The 25381-nt window shown below is 49.0% G+C and overlaps 1 protein-coding gene across 3 annotated transcripts in view; it reads left to right on the forward strand.

The window, feature by feature from the left end:
- DAAM2 (dishevelled associated activator of morphogenesis 2) overlaps positions 1-25381 on the forward strand; it is a 109479-nt gene that overhangs the window by 45165 nt on the left and 38933 nt on the right. For all 3 annotated transcript variants that reach the window (XM_057554332.1, XM_057554331.1, XM_057554333.1), the window contains exon 2: positions 19860-20085. In XM_057554332.1, coding sequence (XP_057410315.1) covers positions 19918-20085 — 168 coding nt within the window. In that variant the 5' untranslated portion in view covers positions 19860-19917. The remainder of the gene's footprint in view (positions 1-19859; positions 20086-25381) is intronic.

Below are 25381 nucleotides of genomic sequence, written 5' to 3' on the forward strand. Positions count from 1 at the left end.
TGAGTGGCTGAAACGGACGTAGGGGTGGAGAACCTTGGCCTGTCCCTCCCCATCACTGCCTCAGGGGGAGGAGTGAGGCACCTCTAACCAATGGCTCTAGGAGGTTATGAACTGGGTCTGCCAACGCTCCCTCCCTTCCCTGGGCTCTGCCACCTGCAGGGGGCGCATCTGGCCAGCTCTGGGGGGTGAGGTCAGGAGCCCGCTCCTACGGGAAGGTCCACGGTCACCCTCCTATGTCAAGGACTGGACGTGTCAGCTGGCCTCACTCATGGGTGAGACATTAGGAAGTCCATTGGGCCAGAGAGACACAGCCGTTTACTCCCACAGCTCTGTCAGGAACGTGGCTGATATCGTGACCTCCATCTGTCTGCTTTATGTATCTGTTTCTCAACTGGTCCTGAACTTGAGCCAGAAGAGGAAAGTTTTATGTATGGACCCCACAAAATCCCAACACCAAATGTTGGACAGAGTTAGTGTTGAATTTAATGAGATACCATAAACAAGCCAGCTAATTAGTTAGTGGTCAGTAAAAGTTTGTTGCCTATGAATCAAAACCCAGGCCCCTCTGGTCACCACTAAACCTCCCTGGGGAGGACTGAGCTCCCACCCTCAAACCTCCACCACCAGTTAACTCCTTAGTCCTCATTTCACTCAAGTCAGTAAATGTCGGTGGCTCTGGGTAGGGGTTCACAAAGGATCTCTCTGCAGCTGAGAGAAGAGCAAATTATTTAGAATTGGCTGTAACTTTTTTTTTTTTTTTTAACAAGTTCCCAGGTGACACTGATGCTGCTGGTCTAGAGACACATTTTGAGATTACCTGAGCTAAGTGCAAACAAAAGGCCCGTGAGCGCTGGCTGGAGGGAATGCTGGGGATGGGGGGGGAGGGGGGGAGGGGGGGAGGGGCGGGGCATCTCTTGATCCAGATGGGGTCCAGTGTTTGACAAGCTTGGCTGCAAATTAGAATCACCTGGAGAGATTTGCAAATTCCAGAGCCCTGTAGGGTGAATGACTGATCCCGTTTTCCCAGGACTGAGAGCTTCCCTGGGGTGTGGGACTTTCAGGATTAAAACTGGGACAGTCCTGGGCAAAGCAGGATGAGCCGCTCACCCCAGTGGCTCCCCCGCACCTACCCAGGGATTCTGTTTTAATTGGTTCTGGTTGGGATCCAGGCATAGTTTTCAAAATGCCCCATGATTCTACTGTGCAGCCCGGGATGAGAACCTGGGGGATTTGATCACAACTCTGGAAAGAAGGGGTGACTTGTGAAAAAGGTTGGTACAAATGCCGGTGAAAGAGAAGGGAAGGCGATGGAGAGTGAATGAAACTGCCTGCATCCCAGTCCCTTGGGGGAACTTGTTAAAATGCAGATTCCTGGGTCCTTACCCAGATCTACTGACCTGGAAGCTCTGAGAGCAGGGCCCTGGGATCTGCATCATTGAGAAGCCCCTTAGGATGCACTGTCCTTGGAGATTTGCCGAGAGTGGGAAAACCAAGAGCTAAACTGAAGGAAGAGAGCTGGAGACCCAAGCTGTGCTCCAGGTGGGTGGCTTGTTGAGGGTTTTTGGTCTGAGGCCAAGAGGAACGTGAGCAGGGTGCAGGTGGAGTCAGAAGAAAGGGGTCAGCCTCAGCCTTCCTGGAGGACAACCAAATCAGTAAGAAGGGATGGGGCCTTGAAGAAATGGTTCCAAGCTAAGAGCACGTACCAGCTCCCTGAGTGAGCGCGAGGTGAGGTCAGTGCTGCCAGCTGGATGTGCAGGACTCATGGCCCCCCACCCCCTGACTCTGTGACCACACAGCCACGTCCTGTGTGTCTGAGTGGGGCCTGAGCGTCCACATGGGAGATCAAAGGGCCCATACAGGAAGCATTTCTAAGTGGAATCGATTGGGTGTGGAGACTGATTGGATAATTTATAATGTAAAGGAGGGAACAGCATGTGTGTGTGTGTGTGTGTGTGTGTGTGTGTGTGTGTGTGTGCGCTTGCACGCATGCACCTGGTGGGCTTTTGGACAGCCTGTCAAAACCTGCCTCTCACCCCAGCCCAGTCAGTTATGTGCATGTGACCTTGGGCAGGTCACTTCTCTGAGCCTCAGTTTCCTTATCTGTAAACTCAGGATGCTAATACCCACTTCTCAGGGTTTGATGTGAGAATGAAATGAGATAATACATGCAAATACCTGGCATGTAGCCGTTCTCAAGACAGAGGAAGAGTTAAGGATCATTCTGTGGTTTGAACCTCGGACTGTGGTGTCATTCACAGAGAGAAGCAGGGGTGGTCCGAAGGGGGAAGGAGGTGAAGGTGGTCTGAGAGGAAGTTGATGGGAGTGGTGCCAACGCTTCTGAACAGAAATGTGGGTAGTTGGAAGTGAGCTGGAGATGGGGGAGAGGAGGATTCGAGAGGGACTGCTGCTGAATTTATCTGAAATAAAGAGATGGAAGGTTTGCTGGGAGGGAGAAGGGTGAGGGAGAAGGACAGAGACCCGAGGTGTGAACCTTGGCAAAGCCCCAGCACAGCTGCTGCGGGCCTGGCCCTGTGCTGGGCGCAGGGTTCCTGAGAGACTCTGCTACACTGTCCCCAACCTCAAGGACCTCACAGCCCAGTGAGAGTGACACTAATTCAGGAAGCAGTCGCGGCTCTGATGGGAGAAAGGCAGGATGCTGACGAGGGGCCCTTCACCCACACCTGTGGGGAAGGGCGCGGGCTGCCAGGTGAGTGGCCAGGAGGAGGGGGAGGGCCCAGGACGGAGTGTTCCAGAAGAGGATCAGCTGGTTGAAATCAAGAAGCAGAGAGAGAGAGAGTGAGTGTGTGTGGAGCATGGGGACAGACGGCTCAGATTTCACATTGTTTGAAACACCACGAAGAGGGAACTGGGAAGAGGGCCTCTGGCGGGGGAACAGGATGGAAGGCGGTGATACTGATGCACCCAAGTGCAGTTTTCAGGGGAGGTGGGCACGGAGGAGGGAGGCGAGGGGGAGACATGAGGGGCCCTGCTGGGTAAATAAAGCCCCTTAGATGGAGACAATCGGGGCACAGCTTGCAGGGGTGTCAGGGTCAGAGAAAGGTGATTTAGGAATGGGGGAGTCCATGCAGAGACTGGGAACTATGGAGGGGATGGTCTGAGTTCCAAAGAGGAAACCCTAGCGTCTGTAGCCTGAGGTCTCACAGCCAAGGTCTCGTTTCCCTTGGAGGAAACATCTCGTTCCTGGAAGCACAGAGAGGAAAAATATCTTATGCCTTTTATATGCAAGATGCCTTTTGTTTGCTGGAGGGTAGAGGGGAGAGTAGAAACAAACAGAAATGAAAACGTCCAGAGTTGCGTCTGGGAATGCCAAGATCTCATTTAACCACGCAGGTTTGTAAAGGTGCACACCTTTGCCTCGCTGAGTGCTGCTTGAGACACCTCTTGACGGTGTCTGGCCAAGGTCTGGATGCCTTTGACCTCCACTGGACTCTGAGGAAAGGTTGAAGGACCTGAGTTCATTGGATTTTCCATGCAGATTTATTTCTGGGGTTAATAACTTTCTCCTCTCTCTCTCTCTAACCCACTCCCACCCCCTGCCATGAGATAACTTTCATTCAGGAACAGGACCTGCTGCATACATGGCACTATGTCATGTTCTCAGGGGGCTCAGAGTCTAGATGGGGGAAAAGCTCCTTGGCATAAAAAAAGATAAATTAATACATTAAATAACACAAGTGCCACAGAGTAGTATATGATGCAGTGTCCTAGAAACAGAGTAGACAACAGGGGCTCTGAGTTTATTTGGGAGAATTCAGGTAGATGAGGATGGGTAGGAAGGCTGCTTGGAGAAGGAAGGACCTGCATAGCGGAGGGAGAGGAGGAGCAGGAAGCAGAGGTGGGCATGGGGATGGGGTGAGGGATAATATTGCCGACCCAAATGTATTGGGCTGGCCAAAAAGTTCATTCGTGAGCCGCTTAACGGGAAAACCCGAACGAACTTTTTGGCCAACCCAGTAGAACCAGCAGAACCAATTTTTTAACTCTATTTCAAAGCTGACACATTCCCTTGCTTTTAGTATTTATCCAATTGCAGAAGGACACACGATCTTTGAGTTACGTGAAGCGATCACATTGATGATAGGTTTTATAACGGATAGGGTCAAGAATTCAGGAAGTACACACTGTAATGTATCTAATCCATCCGCTCTTATTGAGTTCTTGCTGTGTGTGCGGAAAGAGCCCGGTGGGGGGAGTCGGAGATAAAGTGGAAGTGTCCAAGCCCTCTAGGAATTTTAATCCCTTGAGCAATGGCGTGTTTAGGGAGGAGTGACCAGGGAGCCTGCAGCGGAGGGGTGAGGTGGGATAAGGAGGAGAGATCAGGGTGGAGAGCAGCCCAGCAGTTACTGAGTGGCCCATCAAGGCCCTTCAGGCAGGAAGCCACCCCAGATTAAAGTAACTTGTCTCTGTTCTGTCCTGACCATTCAGGGACTGTGGGTAACATTTTTGGAAACACACAGGGAGTGTCTGGCTGGGCTGCTCTTCCTGGGAAAGGCTGCCCGAGTTGGCTGCCTTAGAAGATGGGCAGGACCAGCTGTGCAATTCACGGGCCCCAGTGCAAAATGGAAATGCAAGGCTCCCTGTTCAAAAATGATTAAAGATATCAAGACGGCAACAGCAGAGCCTTAAACCAAGCCCGGGGTCCTTCTGAGGGTGCCCAGCTCGCATACCCAAGAGGCTGGTCCAGAAGATGGGATAGCCTGGATCTTTCTGTGACTCTGCGGTAAGATGATGGGGCTGGATTGCTGTCTGCGGCTGGGGTACAGGGCTTCTCTGTACTAGTGCTGAGTTCTTCCTTGAGAGGTCGTTGGGATGGGTGATGGGGAAGGGATGGAGAGGCTTCCATGGCTGGGGGGGTGGGGGGGCGACCGTTTACCGTGATGCTGCCATTTCTGTGCCATGGGAAGGCTGTGTCTGAGTTTTGGAATCAATTAGACTGAGGTTCACATGTTTTATGAACCCTGCTAACTTGGGCAAGTTGCTTACCTTCGCTAAGCTTTAATTTCCCTGTATGTAAAAATGCACAATATCATCTTTGTAGGATGTTGGGATAAATTAAGTGAAATAATAAATGTGAAAGTTTGAGCCTAGCCTAGCTCTTTGTAAATGTTAGTATCCTTCTTTCTAAAAATGTGCTGATATCTGTCTTGTAAAATATGGAGCATGGAATAGATTGGGTATACATTATTGTCAGCTATTTGTTTTTTTCCACCTCAGGCTTATTGGGGAAGTGGCTAAAATATAACACCAAAATTTGAAATGGCAGAGGGAGTGTACACCCCATTATAATATACACCAAAGGACACTCAGTTGCATCTGCTGGACACACACATACACCCAGAGGAATGTGCACACGCACACGTGCATGTGTACATACACGCTCCGGAACTGAATTGAAACTAGGTTGGAATGAGATGGTGTATTACAGGAGAGAGTCCTAGTGTGGGTGTCATCTCCTGGTTTTGAACCTCAATGTCCTTATCAGTCAAAAATATTGACCTTGCTGGGTTGTCTTGGGATTAAATGAGATGATGGATGTGAACACCTGGTCTTTGGTCCATGGCAGGTACAAGCATCTTTTGGTGGATCTCTGCTCCCAGGCCATAGTGTGGTTCACGGGAAACTGAAGACAAGACATTGCCTTCCCCACAGTAACATTTCCTGACTATTATGCTTGGGCAGCTCCTTATAAACTAAACATGGGCTGATTTGAAATTGATGTGGGGGCTGATTATCAGTGATATTACTGTTTCCTCTGCTCATATACTTCAGGAAGCTAGCTGGGTCTTCTCTCTGCAGAGACTTGAAAGTCAGTAGAATCTTGTGTGTTTGTTTCCTGGGGATGAACACACATGTACGCACACCATACAGACACACACCACCTACACGTCCATACTATACCACATACACACATAAACACACACACTACACATATCATGCTATAAACATACACATACACACCACCCCATACATATACCTCTGCACCATAGCATCAAACCCTCTCACATGCCAACATGCATTAATATCTTCCCTCCCTCCCTTTCTTCTTTGGTCATTTCTGAGTATCTCCTGTACTTGCTTGTCCAGTGTGCAAGGGTTGGGTATCCCCGCACCCCAAACCCACATCCCTCCTGATGTCTTGTCCTAGAAACTCCAAGTCATGGCCACCTTTCTCAGTCCCCTTTGCCATCTCATCTGCCTCTAACAAATTCCCAGGCTGAAAGTGCCTTATTTTTACCCACCCAGAAGCCTGGGGCTGCTGTCAATTCAGGTCTACCCCCAGAGTGAAAACCAGGCTTGTGCTTCACTAGGCTCCTGGGGGCCCCTCAGCTTCTCTCGTGCTTCCGTGGGCAGAGCCCTGAACCTTAGCCACCACTGGGAGGAGGCTGGGGCCGGGGCAGGGGAAGGGAACCTGGTTGGAGGGCCTGTGATATGCCCAGTGCTGTACCAGCTTCTTGATAATGTGCTCTTTGTTTGATGCTCCCAGTAGCCCTGGGAGGTGGGCTTTGTCGTCCATGTGCCCATGAAGGCAGTGAAGCTCACAGGCTCTAAGTAACTTAGCCACAGGCTTAATATGAAAGCACACACTCCTTACAGTAAACCACCCGACTCCTGGAAGACCAGACCAGACCAGATCAGCTGAGGCCTGGGCCTGGAGGGAGCTCCTTGTTCCCCTTGCCCCCACCTCTGGGCTGTGAGGTCTTTCCTAGAACCTGTAGAGCAGCTTATGATACTAGCAATCTTCTAGAGGGTTGCCAGCTGCAGTGGCCAGAGCCCTTGGCAGTTGGAGATGGTGAGGCTAGGAACAGACCTGTTTTGTTTAACAACTCTGTTGGGGTATAATTGGCATACCATAAACTTGACATAATTAAAGTACATAATTTGATACATTTTAGCATATGTATGTACCTTTGAATCCATCACTACCATCAAGATCGTGTTTGACCATTATCCTCCAAAGTTCCCTTGTGCCTTTTTATAATCCACCTCCTCCCTGCCCGCCCTCCACCCTCTCCATAGGCAATCACCCACCCGGGTTTATTCACTATAGATTAGTTTGCATTTTCTCAAATTGTAGACAAGTGGACTCATACAGTATGTACCCTGTTATGCTCTGGTTCCTTGTACTTAGTATAATTATTTTGAGCTCCATCCACGTGTGGCATATATCAATAGTTCATTCCTTTTTATTGTTGAGTAATATTCTATTTTATGGATACACTATACAATTTTTTTTTTTTTCTTGATTCGCCTGTTGATGGACATTTGGGTTGTTTCCAGTTTGGAGCTATTACAAATAAAGCTGCTCTGAACATTCATGAATAAGACATTGTATGTGCATATGCTTCCTTTGTTTTGGGAAAACACCTTGGCATGAGATGACTGGATCATATGGAGGTGTAAGTTTAACTTTTTAAGAAACAGCCCAACTGTTTTCCATAATGGCTGTGCCGTTCTGCAGTCTCACCGGCAGTAAGGAGTGCTCCAGTCCTCCCTGACACATGGATATAGATCTGCTTTCAAAGCTGGTTTAGTATGAAATTTGTGAGCCCCACCAAATGGCTAATCCTAAAAATGTAAGCTGTTGGCTTTCAGTTTGGATTGGGAACCCTGAGGGATGCTGAACCTAGGAATGCAGAATCAGGTGCTCCTAGAAATGTTATTCAAAGGGCTGTTTGCAGAATGCTGGGAGAGGGGAAAAATGAGAGTTCGGCACTGGTCCCAGCCTGAGATCCTGTGGGGCTGGACCAGGTCTGGAGCTTGGTGTTTGAGAATGAAACAGATGCACCTGAGGCATTTTGGAAAAAAGGTAAAAGATGCATTAAAAGGATGGGGCGTTAGGGCGGGAAGAAAAAGAACAATGGAAGGGGACTTGGAGCTTGGGAGACTATAGTTTTGTGAGGGCAGGAGCTATATCTGTGTAGTTTGCCCTAAATCCCCAGCACCAGGAGCAGTGCTAGGCATAGAGTAACTGCTGAAAACAGTGGAGGTGGAATGAATGAACCATTGAATGAAGGATGAACTAATGGAGCTCAGGGGATAGGATTCCATTCAACCAGCATCATTTAGCACCTCGTGTGTTCTGTGGCACAGAGCCTAGTGTCTGGTGTGGAAGGAACTCTGGAAAGCGTGTGGTTTGACCTCCTCATTCACAGACAGGCCTCAGAGAAATGATGCTCTTAGCCAAGGTCATTCCTGCCTTGCGCAGGTAACCTGCTGGGGCAGAGTTGGGACTCGAACCTGAGTCTCCTCATTTTTAGTCTAGTGTTTATCTTCTTCTTTTAAAAATAATATTATCTTTTCTGATGAAAAGGATAAATGCTCATTGTAGGAAATTTGAAAAAATCCAGAAAAGGATAAGAAAAATAACCCTAAACTCCAGCAACCCAAAGATAATTACTTCAAGCTGTCATACGTGTGTGTGTGTCTGTCTTTCTGCCTATCTGTCATCTATCTATCTATCTATCTATCTATCTATCTATCTATCTATCTATCATCTATCTAACCCATCCTTATATTTTAACATTTTGGCAGTTTTCAGTCATTTATAGCATTAGTAACCCTGGGATGCATGTCTGGTCCTGAACCCTTGCTGACTTCTCTGATTATCTTCCGGTGTCCTTTCCACTACATGATGACCCCTCTAAACCCTTTGTATGAACAGGGAGCTCAGAGTAGAATGGAACCCACCCCCCCTCACTGGGAGAGAGCTCTGCAGACATTCCCAGACCCACACACCTGCACTACCCCTATCATAACCATATCCACACTTTATGATGTTCATTTGATTGTCTCCCTTCCCCGCCACATTGAACTCGTTCACCCTTGTATTTTTCCGGCTCTTATTAGTTGGGTACTTAAGTGCTCAACAAATATTTGTCAGAGTGAATGAATGGATGGATGAAATTGTATGAACAAGAGTGACGGGCAGGTGAGGGGTCCCCCTGGGTCTGCCTTTTCAGTCGCTTGCGTCCAAGAGTTAGCTCAGCTCCCCTCCCCCACCCCCGCCCTCCCCTACTCTTCCCACCCTGGAGAGGTGAAAACTGCCTGCGGTCCAGGATTTATGTCCAGCCAGGCCCCGGCACACACGCAGGGCCTTTTCTGGTGTGAGTGCAGGACGCAGAGTGGGGCTAGCAGGATTGTAAGGAGGCACTGCATCTGGGGAAGACACAGCCCAGGGTCCAGAGTGTGACCAGGTGCACAGGCCCAGCGAGGGTCCCAGGGCCGGCTTGCCTTGACGGGACCTCGAGGTCCCACCTTCATGAGTGACGGAATGCCTTTGTCTGGGACCCCAGGAGGAGTGGGCAGTAGGGAGCTTCTCCCAGGCCCCGGGTTGCCTAGAATGGTGTGAGTTCTCGGCACGCTGGGCGCTCTGGTGGGAGACCTGGCAGGATGGCCCAGGAGGAAGCTGGGGGTAATTTTCCCTGCAGCCCTTCAATAAAGCAGCCCCATTGGTGTGGCCCAGGGGAGGGGCTCGGCTTCCCGGAAGCAGAAGCGGGTGAGGATGGGTTGTCACGTGTTGGGTGGTTTCCCTTTGGCCGGGAGCCCCGGGCCTCTGGCTCTAATGGGTAGCAGAGACTTGGGTGTTGAAATTCCTTCTTCCCTTTTACTTCACAGCTGTTGCCCAAAGAGCTCCCCGCAGCTCCCTCCCCTTCTCAGCCCAAGTCCTTGCTTTCTGTGCCCAGTCTGTGTGTTGCCAAAGCCCCCTCATGCTGTCACACACGTGCGGGCACGCACGCCCCTCCGTGACATCCCCGGCATCTGTTCCCTCCTCTCCTCTTTGGCAGCTCAGGGCCTCATTAACTCTGAATCAAACAGAACTGCTTCCAGACTCTTCCCCCTCTCCTGTCTCTCCTGTAATCCACCCTGATACAATGCCACCAGAATTGTTCATCCAAATCCCAGCTCAGATCACGCCTCACGGGCTCTCCTTTACTGTAAGCCAATCAACTAATCAGCCAATAAACCAAGCATCCTTGAGCTGCTTCCTCCTCCTCCTCCCCCTTGGCCTGCCATTCAAAGCCTGCCTTTATCTGGTCCCCATCTTGTGTTCCGCTGCACCTCTTTGAGCCCTGCGTCCCAGCCTGGTACAGCGACTTCCTTTGGCCCCTCACTCACCTGGATGCCAGGTCCTCACTCTGGCACGCGTTTGTCCTGAATGGGTTTCTTGGACCCTCCCACTGGCATGTGTTGACCTCTTTCCTCTGAGACCTAGCTTCAATGCCACTTCCTCTGGTGAATGTTCCAGGCCACCCCAGCCAGAAGCCACTCTCCCCTCCTTGCAGTCCCAGAGCCTGGACCTCCCTCCCTCGCATCCTGGTGGTTTATACACGTGCCTCCCCAATAACACTGTAAACCCGGTTGAGGATGGGATTTGATGTTTGGCTCATCTAAAGCACCAGAAAATTGCTTTGTGAATGGCAGTCACTCAGGGAATGAATGGATGGATGAATGAATGAGTGAGTGAATGAATGAACTAATGCATGCTTGACCATGGCCTTGGAGAGCTACTATCTGCTTGTTTTCTGTCCTGGTGAGACAAAGAAACCTATGTTCTCTTTATCATTTCTCAAAATGAGAAAACCAATTGGAAAATCCACAACTTCCACACTCGCCCCCAATTCAGAGAAATGTCACTTTGGGGACTTTTTCAGTTTCACTTTCCCAGCAAGACGCCCCTTTCTCTCCTCCTTCTCCCACCCTGCAGCGGGGACCCTGGGGCTATGAGAGTTTACTTTTACTTTCTTGCTTTTCCCAGAGCAGAGGGGAAACCATAATTTAGGCGGCTGCTAAAAATAGCTCCCCAGTCCTGGAAAGAGAGCTTGCTTATTTTTGAAAGTGCTCCCCGCCCCCTCCCCAGCCCTGCCTGAGGCTCACAATACAAGTCAGATTGTTCTGTGTTCTGTCCTGAGGCCGACAGGGAAGTCACGACTGGGCCCTGTCTACCACGTGGCCGAGCGCTGCCTAGGAGTGCTCACAATCTCCATTTTTTGTCCTAGTAAGAGGTGGATCTCATTCCCAGCAGCCTCTTAGACAGCACCCAGTGGGGACAATCTGGTAGACGTGGGGTCTGGAGACCTGGCTTGAGTCCTAGGCTCACACTTTGCATCTTTCTGAGCCTCAAATTTCCCCACCTGTCTTTACAGGGGAGCAGGGCGGTGATCCCGTTTACCCTACAGGAGTGTGGTACACATTTGAGATAAACCTTGAACATGGTAGATGTTCAAAAACTGATCATCATAACTTTATTATGATCAGAGTCACTGGATTTAAAGCAGGGCACTTCCTGTTTTAATGGGTAAGACAGGATTCGTGGTGAGCTCATATGCTATACTAAGTTGAACCATATGAAATTGATGGTTTTGTAGATTGAAAAGAATTGAACACTGTCAGCTACATATGATTCAACCTAATAACACAGGGATCAGTAAACTTTCTGTAAAGGGCCAGGGGGGAACTATTTTTGGCTTTGTGGGCCCTAGGGTCTCTGTTGCATGAAGCAGTCATAGACGATGAATAGGTGGTGTAGCTGTGTTTTAATCAGACTGTATTTACAAACACAGCCTGTGGGCTGGATTTGACCCCTGTGATATTTGTCAACCCCTGTAATAATATGTAAGACTCATTCACATAGAGAACCTTTCTGTAATACATACAGTCGACATTTTCAGGTTTCTTCATAATTATAACAGTAGCTTATCTATATAGCTATTAATAGTGTTTACTATTACTAGGCACTGTTCTAAGTACTTCACAAATATTAACTAATTTAATGCTTATGACAACCCTATGAAGTATGTACTATTATTATTTGCCCATTTTACAGATGAGGAAACCGAGGTTCAGAGAGGCTAAGTAACTTACCTGAAGTCACATAGAGCTCATGGCAGTTGGACAGAACCCAACCAAGTCTGTGGGGTAGAGTTGGATGTTGGCAATTCAGGCAGCTTCAGGGTAGAAGCAGGGGTAAGCTTGTGAGGGGTCCCAAGCCTGTTTGCTATCCACGGAGCATGAGGGGAGGGTCTTCAGAGGCTTGAAGTGGAAGCAGGTGTGCTGTAGCCGGGTGGTGGAGGGATGGGGGGGGGGGGGGCAGAAGGCTCCGGAAGTATGGCCTGGGATGGAAAAGCATAGACGCTTGGGAAACCGGGTCCTGGATAAGGTGGGCCTGGGGCCATTTCCCAGGTGACGCCCAGTGGCACAGGAAGGGTCAGTATGTAGGGAGGAATCTCCTGCCTGGGGAACTGGACATGGTTTACATTTCTTATGTTTCGTGCAGCATCTCTGGGGAGCTCTGGACCCCATTCCCAGACCCGGGCCCCGGGGGACCTGGTTGGGAGAAGAGGGCAAAGGAGCAGGCTCCCCAGGGTGCCTGAGCTCTGCCGTCAAGTCAAGGTACTTGGATACCCTGTTGATGCCCTTTTCATACTAGTGTAGCCACAAATTAACAGGATGCTGGCCTCATGCACTCTGTGCTGTTTCTCCCTCCGTGCCTTTGCTTATGCTGTTGCCTTGCCTGGAATGCCTTTTCCCACCGCTTGCACCCTCCCTTAATTCTCTTATCTCTTTCAAGACTACGGGGCACGGGTTCGATCCCTGGTCAGGGAACTAATTTCCCATAAGCTGCGGCCAAAAGAAGAAAAAAAAGAAAGAAAAAAATTTAAAAAAAAGAAAAAGAATTCCCTGGCAGTCCAGTGGTTAGGACTCCGTGCTCTCACTGCCGAGGGCCTGGGTTCAATCCCTGGTCAGGGAACTAAGATCCCACAAGCCGTGCGGCACAGCCAAAAAAACCAAAACCAAAACCAAAAAAAAACCCTTTTCAATATCACCTTCTCCTGGAAGCTTTTCCTGACTTCTTCTTCACCCCCCAGGCTGGTCCAGGTCCCCTTTCTCAGTCTCTCACCCCATCCTTCTGAATTGTTACTGCCTTGACTCCCTTGGCTTCCCCGCTAGAAGGGGACCTGCTCCAGGAAAGGGACTAGGCCTTGTTTACTCCTGTGCCCTCACCACCCAGGTCAGTGTCCAGCACACGGTCTAGAAGCTGGTTAAAAGCGTGTATGTTCAAGGGCGACACCGCTGTCCTCAGAATCCAGCCCCTCACCCACAGGATGTGGTTGTTAGGCAAGCTGCCTGATCTTTGGGAGGCTTAAGGATCAGTAAGAAGGGATAGTCATGCTCTTGGAGGGTTGGGGGCAATAAATGAGATAAAGCACAAAATTGTCAGCTCAGGGCCTGGCTCCTAGTTGGCACTTGAGAAGTGGCCAAGGAGAGATGCCAACAGCATATCCTTGCCCTGTTACCCCCACGTATGGAGCTCAGGAGAGGGGATAGGAAAAGGCAACTTGAACATCCCAAAGTGACAGCATCAATCCCAAGAGCTAAAGGAAGGGTTTATGAGTCAGCTTTGGTTCTGTGCCAAAAGCACTGAACTTGGAGTCAGAGTATTTCGTTGTAGTTCCAGCTGTGTCCCTTAGCTGCTGGGTGTCATTGATAAGCCGTGTAACAGCTGCTGAAGCCTCAATCTCAACATCTGTAAGGGGGGATAATAGTAATAACCACCTCACAGGGTCACTGTGAAGCTGAAATGAGATTGCGGAGCTGTGAAAACACCTGGCCCAGCCCATAGGAAATGCTCAATCATGAATTATTGAGTCTGGATCTAAAGAACACTTGAGAAAGCTCTGAGCAGGTCTCAGATCAGGTATTCCTTGGACACATGCCCTATGGCTTAGTGTTTTGTAGCTTTAGAGTCAAACAGTCATGTGTTTGAATCCTAGCTATGCCACCACTAGCTGTGTGTCTTTAGGCAAGTTACTTAACTTCTCTGAACCACAGGGTTTTTTTTTTTTTTTTTTTCTTTAAAACGGTGCCATCCATCTCACAGAATGGGAGGTAGCTATAGCCCAGTGTCTGGCAAATACCAAAGCCTCAAGTACTAATATTGTTCCGCTTTAACTTAAGACTTAGGAGTAAGCACTAATGATACGGGGATTTTGAAGCTTTAATTAATGTAAATAAAAACTGGTCTGTCGAGGAGCGGGGGCCAGGGTTTGGGGTTAAGGGTTAAGATTCTCATCTTTGCAAACCAAATGGGAGTTCTGGACTCAAGTAATAGGAAGTGCTTCCTGGCTTGGGGTGGAATGTGGGAGGAGCGCCCAGTGTAGGCTGAGGACAGCCCCTGAGGGGATCTTTGGGAAGGAGACTGAGCCAGGCAATGTGGACGGTTAGACCTGAAGGGGCCCTCGGAGGTCTTCAGTTGAACCCTGACAGAGAGGTAACTGAGGCCCAGAGAGGATGGCATTGTGGCCCCCGACCCACAGCTGCCTCGTGACTAGCCCTGTCCCCTGAGTTAAGGAGCTATGTTTTCTCCACGGTGTGGAAGGATGCGACTGTGATGAGGTGAAGTCTGGCCGGACCCAGAGGACTGGAGGCCCCGAGAGAGTTACAGGAGGGCTTATGGGTGGTGACCGGATAGTTTGGCATCATGGGCCACTTGGTCTGGGTTTAGGGACCGACAGTCCTGGGAAGACCTTGTCCCCACGGGGAGAAGGGGAGGGGGCAGGCAGACAGGAAATGGAGGGCTTGGAGCTGTTGGTGTTGGGGAAGTTTCCATGGAGAGAAAGGTGGGTGGTGGTGGTAGGGGCGGTGGGATCAATTTCTCAGGCCCAAGTTCAAGTCCACTGGCTTTTGTTCTGTTGTTGCTTCCTGTTTTTCCATGTTGCTTCTCAATTCTCCTTTGATGGGGAGACCCTCCATGGCTCCTTTTTGTAAAAGGATTTTGCAGAAATGAATCGCTCTGGCCACCTCCACATTTCCACTCCCTGCCCAGGGTCAATGACAATGGTTTACTTTTCCAACTAGAGGTAGCTCAGAGCCTGAGGAAAAGCCCTGATCCTCTGGTTCAGACGTCCCAGTTACCAAAGACAAAGATGGGTGGCTTCTTAAATCTGGCTGAGCAAGTTCCTACAATGCCAGGACTTGGTGGCCCCGTCTGTGCCCAGAGAAGGGCTCACGGTTCAGGCTCTGGGCGGGGCAAGTCTCACCTTGCCGGTGATCGTGATAATGAAGCTACAGTAGCAGTGCTGGCCTTCTTTATTGAATGCCTGCGGTGCTCCTGGCATTTTACTTACATTATATCGTTTATTCTTCACCAAAACCCAATGAGGAAAATGCCATTGTTACCTTGGTGTCACAGATGAGGAACCTGGGGTTCTCAGAGGTTAAGACCTGCTGCTCAGGGTTACCCAGATGGGAAGGCAAAGCCAGGAGTCAAACCCCAGTCCGTCTGACTTCAAAGCCTCTGCTGGAGTGAAGGGGGGTTAGAGCAGGGGTGGGAGAGAAATCGGGGTGGTGGGAGATGGAGATAGTTCCTCCCAGTGGAGGAGAAGCAGATGGCTTTTGGGATCTCCATACCGTCTCCTGGTCTACAGGGAACCTTGTTTATTGGAGCTATTTCTTTTTTTTTTTAAACATTTCTTTTTTTTTTTTTAATACTATTTTGTTTTTTATTTTTTGGCCGTACCATGTGGCTTGCGGGATCTTAGTTCCCTAACCAGGGATCGAACCCGGGGCCTGGCAGTGAAAGTGCTGAGTCCTAACCACTGGACCACTAGGGAATTTCCTGGAGCTGTTTCTAAACTGAGCTGTAGAGTCCGGTCTCCTCTGGTGGGGGAAGGCTGCAGGGGGGCTGGGGCAAGATGGGGACAAGGGGCATTAACATGGGAGGAGGAGCTCTGGTGAGGGTAGTGACCAGACCACAGCCTGAACGCTGGAGTCCTGGGTTTCAACCCCAGCTCTGTCCCCATAGCTGTGTGACCTCAGATAAGACGTTTCCTCCTTGGACCTCAATTTTCAGATCTCTACTGTGAAGCTAGATGCTTTCCAGCTGAGGGCCTGGGGTTTTAGCCTTGGATCTTCAGAAGGGGCCCCAAGAAAGGGAGGAAGGGACAGGCTGAAGAGGGGTTCCTGGGGAGGAGGGCATCCTCAGGAACATAAACACGCTGAGGAGCTGTGAGCAGGCCGCCCTTAAAAGGGCAAGAATGCGGCGCTCCCGGGGCGGGGGCCGAAGGGGGTGCAGTTAGGGCCCTTCTCTGTGGGGATGGCACTTCCTGTTTGGAGGGTCTGTGTCTACTTCTTCCTTCTTCCCTCCTCCTGAGGCCACTCCACCTCATTTCTTGTACTCAGGGGAGACCTTAAAAATATTTCAAGACAGTTATGGCCTGGCACCAACCAATCAGAGCAGTCAGAGCTGTGAACAGCTAGTGTAAGACTAACGGAGTAGGCCAGCTATATGCCAGCCCCCGGCCCCCGCCCTGACTGCCCTTGGGAAAGCCTGGCTCAGGGGCTGAAGGCAAAGAAGGACAAGGAGGGAGAGTGAGGGAGCGAGAAGTCGAGGAAGTGAAGGCAGAAGAGAGTTCGCAGGTCCTCCCAGACGTCAGCCCATCCCCCGCCCCGTCATGCCATCCACCCAGCCTCACCACGCCTCTAGGATCTGCCCTCCCATGCTTGTGCCCTCAACAAAGCAGTCTTGCCCGCCAGCTGCAGCTGCATTTTGGAGGCTGATGAAACCAAGGGGACCTGGTCTGGACTCTGCATCATCATCCTAAACTGACGATGGGCAGACGACCCAGGCGAGTCCACCCCTGTCTACCTTCAGAATTAGTGCTTTACTGAGCCTGACAGTGGGATGCCAGGGTTTCGTCCCACCCACTCTTGCCCATTGGCTATCAAGTCGCCTGGAGAGCTTTAATGTCTCCCTTCCTCCCTGATTCCTCAACCGCCAGCCTATTGCAGCCCTTTGTCAACATAAACCAGGATTCTGCACTAGTCTGCCAGCTGCTTCCTCTTCCCCCAGCCTCGAGACTGTCCCCTTGTTCCATTCAAGGGTTCCTGATAGCTTAACTACTAGGAATCAGAGATTTCAATCAATATCTCTTGACTGATTGATAAAGACCCCTCTTCTCCTTTTCCATGAGCACAGGTTGTTTGCCAATTGACCAAAAAATATTTACTGAGCACCCACTAAGCACAAGGCATTTTATTAGCCATAAAGGGGGGAGATGTCAAAGAAGCAGGAGGCATGGCCCCTGCCCTCAAGGAGCCTTCACTGTAGCTGTGGAGAGGCAATACGTAAACCCAGAAAAGATGACCAGTAATACAAGGCAACCTTGGATAGTGTGTTATGTTAGGTATTCCTGGGTCTATTAAAAAGTCTTTTTTTTAATTGAAGTGCAGTTGATTTACAATGTGCTGTTAGTTTCAGGTGTACAGCAAAGTGATTCAGTTACACATACATATATAGCTATTTTTTTTCAGATTCTTTTCCGTTATAGGTTATTACAAAATGTTGTGTATAGTTCCCTGTGCTCTACAGTCTGTCCTTGTTGGTTATCTATTTTATATATAGTAGTGTGTATACGTTAATCCCAAACTCCTAATTTAATAGATAGATAGATAGATAGATAAAGGGAAGGAAGGATCAAATCCCTTTGCGTGAATAACCTGAGGTTTGTATATATTGTAGAAAAGATGTATAATTCTTGGATTGTATAGGGCAATATTTCTTAAAATATCTTCGGTAGAAAATAATTCTGTAGAAAATTTTTTGAAAGTTCTGTGTTCAGATACATTTAATAAATGCTAGCAAACATTTTTTTTAAAGTGTCACAAAGTTTATAAAGAAAGAAAAAGTGGAGCCAGTAAAAAACTCTTGAGTGATGATTAAAATGCATCATGTCTTATGAGAGGCCAGCTCAGATGGCTAATTTATTAGCTAGATTGTTAGGGCTTAGGAAATAAAGCAATGTTCTCCTTGAGTAACCTTGGGTTCACTAGGAACAAGTTACGCCACATTTATCTCTTTTTGATAAGGTTCTAGAACTTGGTTCAAGGGAATGCCTTGGATTTGACGTATTTGGAGGTTCACAAGGACTTAGGAAACAATCTCCTGGGGTGTCTTTAAGAAATGAGGGCTAGATAAGCGCATGGGTTCATGGGTTCAGAGCTGGTTGAAGGACTATCTCCTGAGACTGTTAATGACTACTTCTTTGGCATTCCCAGACAAGGTAGCTACGTCATCTGGGCCTGTCGCTATCCTTGCTGTGGTCAAGATTTTTAGCAACAGTGTAAGTAAAGACCATGGAGACATTTTGATCATTCTGTTAATGACCCAAATCCAGGAGAAACAGCTAAGAATCATGACTCAAAAATACTTTGACCCCTTTGGGTGTATTACCCCAAAGCACTGAAAGCAGGGACACAATAAGATAGTTGTACACATTCACAGCAGCATAATTCACAATAGCCAAAAGGAGGATGCAACCCAAGTGCCTGTCAAGAGATGAATGGATAAACCAAGTGTGGTATATGCATACAGTGGAATATTATTCAGCCTTAAAAAGACAGGATATTCTGCTACCACAAGTATGAACCTTGAGGACATGATGCCAAGTGAAATAAGCCAGGATAAATGCTGTAGGATTCTACTCACAGGAGGTACTTAGAGTAGACAAATTCACAGGGACAGAAAGTAGAATGGTGGTTGCCAGGGGCTGGAGGGAGAGGGAAATGGGAAATTGTTTAGTGAGTACAGAGTTTCTGTTTTACAAGACGGAAAAAAATTCGGGAACTGGATGGTGGTGATGGTTGCACAACAATGTGAATGTATTTAGTGCCACTGAACTATACACATAAAAATGATAAAATGGTAAATTTTATGCTCTATGTATTTTGCCACAATTAAAAAAATCTTGACCCTAAACCTGTGATGTTATATTCAATAAGGATAAAGGCAGAATCTTACTTATATTCAAAAAATTAGGATATGTTAATATGAGGAGAATATGGCTGGGTAGCAGGGTGGTGGATAAGCAATGCTCTCTCTAGTGAACCCGCCCAGATCTGAAACCATGTTTAGGAACCATTGGTCAAGGATCATTTGGCCCTTTCAGGAAGCCCATGTGCAGATAATTGGGCTTAACCTACCTGGTAGCTGTGTGACATCAATGACTAGGGTCAATGTTCAGCCTCATGCTGGTCACCATAGAATTAGGCTCTCCCAGTGGCAAAGACTTAACGCTTTCTGTTCCAACAACCACCCAACTGTTGGGTGGCCCTCAGTTCTGATCTCTGGCCATAGTGGTGTCCTCTGTTCTTGGTCGGTATGGAAAGCAGATTTGACCAGATTCCCTTCATTCTTGGCTGAACACCATTCCAATGATCAGCCCCATTTCCTTACATAGGGTTCACTCTGATGGCTCCCCCAGCTCACCCCTCCTTCTGGATGGGTGGGTGAAACCACGCCCTGTTGATATTTCACATTCATCCAAACATGCCTGGCTGCAACAGACTGGGCAGAAAGCTGTGCAAGCCTTCCATCCTCTGCTCCCATGGAGGCCCCCACTCCAGGAACCATGCCATGTGATTAGCTCGGTGTCTCCCCTGCCAGCCGACTTCAGCCCTTCCCTCCCTATTGGATGACACCTTTAAAGCAGGTATCCCCAGACCCTGGAGCGAATCAAGCGAGTAAGGGATCCCTGCTGGAAACTGGTCTGCAGGGGACCAGAGGACAGGGAACAGGATTCCCATCTGTACAGTCAGAGAGGGGGTAGGCTGAGAGCCAGCTCTGACCTCCTGGAAGTCATGTTCCGTGACGACAGCCCTCCTGTCTTCTCTAGGGGCACAGAGGGAGAATCTGAAAGTGTTCATGGCTGTGGGAGAAGGAAGGGGCTTGGCTGTTGGGTTGAAGGCTCCTGACAGCTGGACAACGAAGTCATGGCAGCAGGCCACGTCCCTGTTCACCTGGCTGCCATGCCTGACCACTCTGTGCTTTCTGTTCTACCCAGATCACCATGAGGACCTAGGGCATCTGCCTGCGGACCGTCCCCCCAGCTGGCAGTGACCATGGCCCCCCGCAAGAGGAGCCGCCATGGCCTGGGCTTCCTGTGCTGCTTTGGGGGCAGCGACCTCCCTGAGATCAACCTCCGGGACAGCCACCCCCTGCAGTACATGGAGTTCTCCAGTCCTATCCCCAACCCAGAGGAGCTGAACGTCCGCTTTGCAGAGCTGGTGGTGAGTGAGGGGGTGGGAAGGGAGGGGGGTTGGCAATGGGGAGGGCCACGGCTAGAGCAGGCAGAGCCAGACAGAGGACAAGGGCCCATGTGCTGGCATCTTCGCCTACTGAAACCCTGCTTGGGGCTGAGGTGAGCCCCGAGGACATTTCAGCTATGGGGGAGAAACAGAGTCACTCACTGGGGTGGGCACCATGAAAGGTGGACCTCCGTCGTATCTCCACTGGATTTTAGACCTCGCGGGGTAGCAGCAGGTTCCCATGAGAGGAGCAGGTCCAGGCCTTTGTGAAATCAGGCAGGGGGGGGCCTCAGAGAACATCAGAGCACTTGGCACCTTTCTCTCTTCTGCTCGCTGGGATTTCCCTGGGATCCTTTTATCTCAAGCACAGAAAGAAGAGACAGGGTGGAATTCTGTAGGTGGACACCGGGTACCTCAGAACAGGGGATGATTTTCTTCTTTTCATTGAAGTATAGTTGATTTACAACGTTGTGTTAATTTCTGCTATACAGCTAAGTGATTCAGTCATATGTACGTATACATTTTTTATATTCTTTTCCATTATGGTTTGTCATAGGATATTGAATATGGTTCTCTGTGCTGTACAGTAGGACCTTGTTGTCTATCCATTCTATATATGATAGCTTACATCTGCTCATCCCCACCTCCCACTCCATCTCTCCCCCAACCCCCTCCCCTTTGGCAACCACAAGTCTCAGAACAGGGGATGATTAACTAGAAACAAGAAGGTAGAGATGCCTGTATCCCACCTGGAACGTGGGTAGGGTCTGGGATGATGACATCCCATGTCTAGCCTGGGGAAGACAGAAGCTCTATCGTTTATACTGGTAGCAGCTCTTCCTGACCCTTTGTGATACCCATTCAGACCACAGCAGCACCCTGTGTGTGACATGTCATACTCTGACCACAAAGAGACAGAACAGGAAAGAAGCATGATTCCTCTCTTGGGAGGTCTGATGGTGAGACAAAGCCTGCACACCAAAGAAAGTCCCAGATTGGGGAGCAGGACCCCTGCCCAGGACTTGGGCCTGAACCCTGGCAGAGAGCAATAAGCGCAAGGTCATCTACCATTAGTTCTTGGTCACTCATTCTCATGGCTGGCCTGTAGAGAAACAAGGCAGTGTGATTGGGAACGGGGTTTCATACTTGGATTCGGTCATGGATGTATCTGATTGAGGCGATCCAGCTCTTCAAATCACAGGACCACTGTAAGATGGGACCATGCACGTGATGAGAAAAAGTGATCCACCTTCCTCATCCTATCAGCTTCAGGAAAACTCATTGTCATGATTCATGCCTTTCCTCAGGGTGGGGCCGGAGGTGGGAGAGAACAAAGCCTTTGTTAGCGTGGAATAGCATTAGCTATTCTATAACAGCCTGATCCGTGTTAGTCCTGCAAGATCTGTGTTTTTTATGCAGAATACTGCTGACGCAAAATATGTGGGTTTTCCCTCACCAAGCAGTTCTCCAGTTTTATACAGACATCAACTGGGCATCCTACGATTTAACTCAATTCTGACATTTACTACCCAAAGTTAGCGCAGACCCCTCAGGTTAAGGGCTCAGATCCATGAGACAGCCCCCAACTTCAGACGCCAACCACAGGTGGTGGGTCCCAGCTTCCCCACACTTCTGTCCAATGTGGCTACAAATCGGGGGTTCCCACCATCCCCTCCTCAGGTTTGATAATTTGCTGGAACCGCTCACAGAACTCAGGGAAACACTTTATTTACTATTACCAGTTTATTATAAAGGATATTCTAAAGAATACATGTGAGCAGCCAGATGAAGGTGTACGTAGGGTTAGACCCAGAAGCGTAAGGCTCCTGTCCTGAGCACAGGAGTCTGCCCCTGTGGAGTTTGGGCTTCCCCACCCTCGCAGCCCATGGATGCATCCACCCAGCCAGAAGCTCTCTGAGCCTTACCATTTAGGGGCTTTTATGGCAGTTTCGACATGATAGATTTTTAACTTGATCTGTAGCGCTTCTCTCCCCAGAGTTTGGGAAGTGAGGCTGAATGTTCTAGGCTTCTAATCAAGGCCTGATCCTACTGGCGGCCAACCTCCACCTCGAAGCTATCTAGGGTCCACCAAGAGTCACTTCCCTAGGAGAAAAGAGGCTCCTATCACCCAGGAAATTCCAAGGGATTTAGGAGCTCTGTGTCAGGAACAAAAGATATTCCTATCACTTCTATCATTCATGAAATTCGAAGGGATTTAAGAGCTCTAGGATAGGAGCTGGGAATGAAGATGAAAAATATATTTCTTACATTATCCCGGGCAGGGACATCTTCTTGAGCAGAGCACGTGAGTTTTGAAAGAAGGACGTGTCGAGGGGTGTTCCTTCCTTTGGCCCTTTTAGTCACCAAGTATTTATTGAGCATTTTAAGTGGCAGGGTTTTTTTTTTTTTTACAAGGTACTTTGGCAAAAAAGGATGAGTCAGACCCGTCTTGCCTGCAGGAAGACTAGCGTGAGGTATTGATCAAACAAATGAAAAATAGTTCTTGAGAGACTGCTGTGTGCTGGGCCCCGTGGGGCTGCCAGGGATTTGGTGACGAACCAATAGGAGCAGCTCCTGCCCCCAAGAACATGACGCCGAACGGGAAGGCCGATCTTGAACAGTAGTGATAATGGGGTGGGTGTTTTGAAAGGAAATGTTTGGGGAGCTGTGGGAGTGTCTAGCGGGGAGCCTTCTTCTAGACCGGGGGTCATGGTGGCTCCCCTGAGGCAGTGACACTTCCACTGAGATCTGAACGCAGAGCGATGGTTAGATAAGTGAATGGAGGTGCAGAATAGGGCCACGGAGTCCCCCGCAGAAGCAGCAGCAGATGTGAGAGTCTCAAGTCAGGAAAGAGCTGGGTCCTTTTGGGGAGAACACCATCACGATGAGAATAACCAAGATTTTGGATTCGATCCTAAGGGTGATAGAAAGCCACTGAAGAGGTTAAGCAGGGGGTTGAGGTGATCCAATCTACTTGCCTAAAAAAAAGTAGGGTCCCTCCATGAAGAAGGGTACCCTGTTGAAGAAGGGTTCTGTGTAGACCATTGGGAGGCTCTTGGTGCACTCCGAGCTGGGGAGGATGGTGGCTTGGACTAAAGTGTTAGCCATGAGAATGGGGAGAAGTGGACAGATTCAAGAGCTACTAAGAAGGAAGTATAATAGGATTTGTTGGGATTGGTGAGTGAGCAGGAACCAGGAAACACCAGGTTTCTTACGTGAGGTTGTGGGTGGATGGCGGGACCCTGTACAGGGCAGGATGTGCCAGTGGAGACCCAGACTTAGGGGACTGGGAGGAGGAACGCAGTTTGCATATGTTCTCCGTGCATCAGTTTCCTCACCTGTAAAATGGGCTGTTGCAAGTTTAATGAGTAAACCTTAAGCACTGAGAACAGTGCCTGGCACATCTTGACACTACATGAGTGTGGGGGGGGTACCTGAGGGTCACCAAAGTTGATCAGTATAGGAGGCACCTGGGTACCAGGATCGGGGAGCTCAGGACACTGGTGGGCTGGAGGTACAGGTTTGAGAGAGTTTAGGATCGTCACTGAGTCCTTGGGAAAGGCTGCGAAGGCTTCACCCGGGGAAGCATGGAGGGGAGGAGAGGACCCAGGATGATGCCCTTCGGGACTTCAACGTTGGATGGTAGGAGAGAGGAGGAGAAGTCGGGGGTCCCAAGAGGAACATAGAGTGAAGCAGGAGGGACTGCCCAAGAGTGTGGTTGTCCAGGGAACCAGGGAAGAGAGACTCAGTAAGGAGTGGATGGTCCGCAGAGTCCTGGGCTACCTGGGCTGAGCCAAATCGCCAAGAAGGGTCCTTCGATTTAGTGACAGAGACCACTGGTGAGAAAAGACAAGTGTGTACGTAGCCAGAAGACAAGGTTGAACATAACTGCTCTGGAGTTCAGGAAGGGAGAGGTGTTCTTACCTGGGAGGGGCTGTGGAAGGCTTGCGGGAAGATGGTAACTTTGAGCTCGGGAATTAGACCAGGGTCCACAGGATGGGTGGGCCAGGAGGGCAGGCCGGGTGGAACTAACTGCATAAGCAAAAGTAGAAGAGATGCAGTTTGTGCTGGGCAGTGTCAGGTGCACAGAATTCTGTCTTTTTCTTTTATTTCTGATTCTGACCATGGAAAGGAAATGCTTCAGAAACCTTGAGCAGGGTCTGGGGACATTCCTGGGATATGAAGAGAGTGGTTCTAGGGAAGAACCTTCCTTTAGCATTAGATCTGCTGGAGTCTTTAGTTCGAAAGGCAGGTGACCCGATGGGCATAGTTTCAAGTTCTCTTTGAATGTGCTGTTGAGGATGGCAGCCACTGGTCACGTGGGGCTGCTGACACTTGAAACGTGACTGGTCTGAACCAGCATGAGCTGTAATGGGAAATCCACACCAGATTTTGATGACTTAGTTTGAAAAAAAGAATGTAAAATACCTCATTGATCCTTTTTTTTTTTTTTTTTTTACATTGATTATATTTTGAAATGACCATATTTTAGATATTTTGGGTTAAATACAGCATATTATTAAAATTAAGTTCAACTATTCCTTCTTAATTTTTTAATGTGACCAGAACATTTTTTTAAATACATGTGTCTCACATTACATTCCTATTGGACAGTTCTGATCTATGTGAAGGAAAGTCTAAAATGTTCTCGTTGAATAAAAGTAAAGGACAAACAGTATAGATATTGATATTTAAGACCCTTGTACCTTCTTAGATATTACTTTCACTATCACTTTAGAAAATGTAAAGATTAGTAATACTATGCTTTTTTTTGTCTTAATGTAAGTTTTGCTTTTATTTTTTTTAAAAAAAACCTTACAAGAATTGAGCTGAAAAGCACATTATGTTCCCATGGCCCATTAACTATTTTTTTTTTTGATGAGCCCCTGCATAACTCATGAATCACAGGAGAAGAATTTTCAATAAGAGAACTTTTTAGGGGCCATTCAGCGCAGCCAAACCTATAAAATCATCCCAAACTACCTATAGAGTTACCCTAAATTTGATGATGTCAGAAACTGCCCTGTCCTGCTCCTGGGGAAGCGTGAGCCAGCTGCTGGAGCTCAGCCTGCGTGTGCACGGCCTTGTTTTGGTGGTGGTGCAGCCGGAAGGCTGTCCCTGGCAGGCACACCTCCGTGGGCAGCAGACCTCCCGCGGCATGGCGTGCCCTTGTTGCCGAGAGAGTTGCTCAGCTCTTCATCTTTACCAGGTCTCCTCAGTTGTGCTGGGACCCATGCTGAGGTTGGGAGAGCCAGAGACTTTCTGGGGGAGACACTCA

Source organism: Balaenoptera acutorostrata, chromosome 10, assembly GCF_949987535.1.
Source record: "Balaenoptera acutorostrata chromosome 10, mBalAcu1.1, whole genome shotgun sequence".
NCBI classification, from domain to species: domain Eukaryota; kingdom Metazoa; phylum Chordata; class Mammalia; order Artiodactyla; family Balaenopteridae; genus Balaenoptera; species Balaenoptera acutorostrata.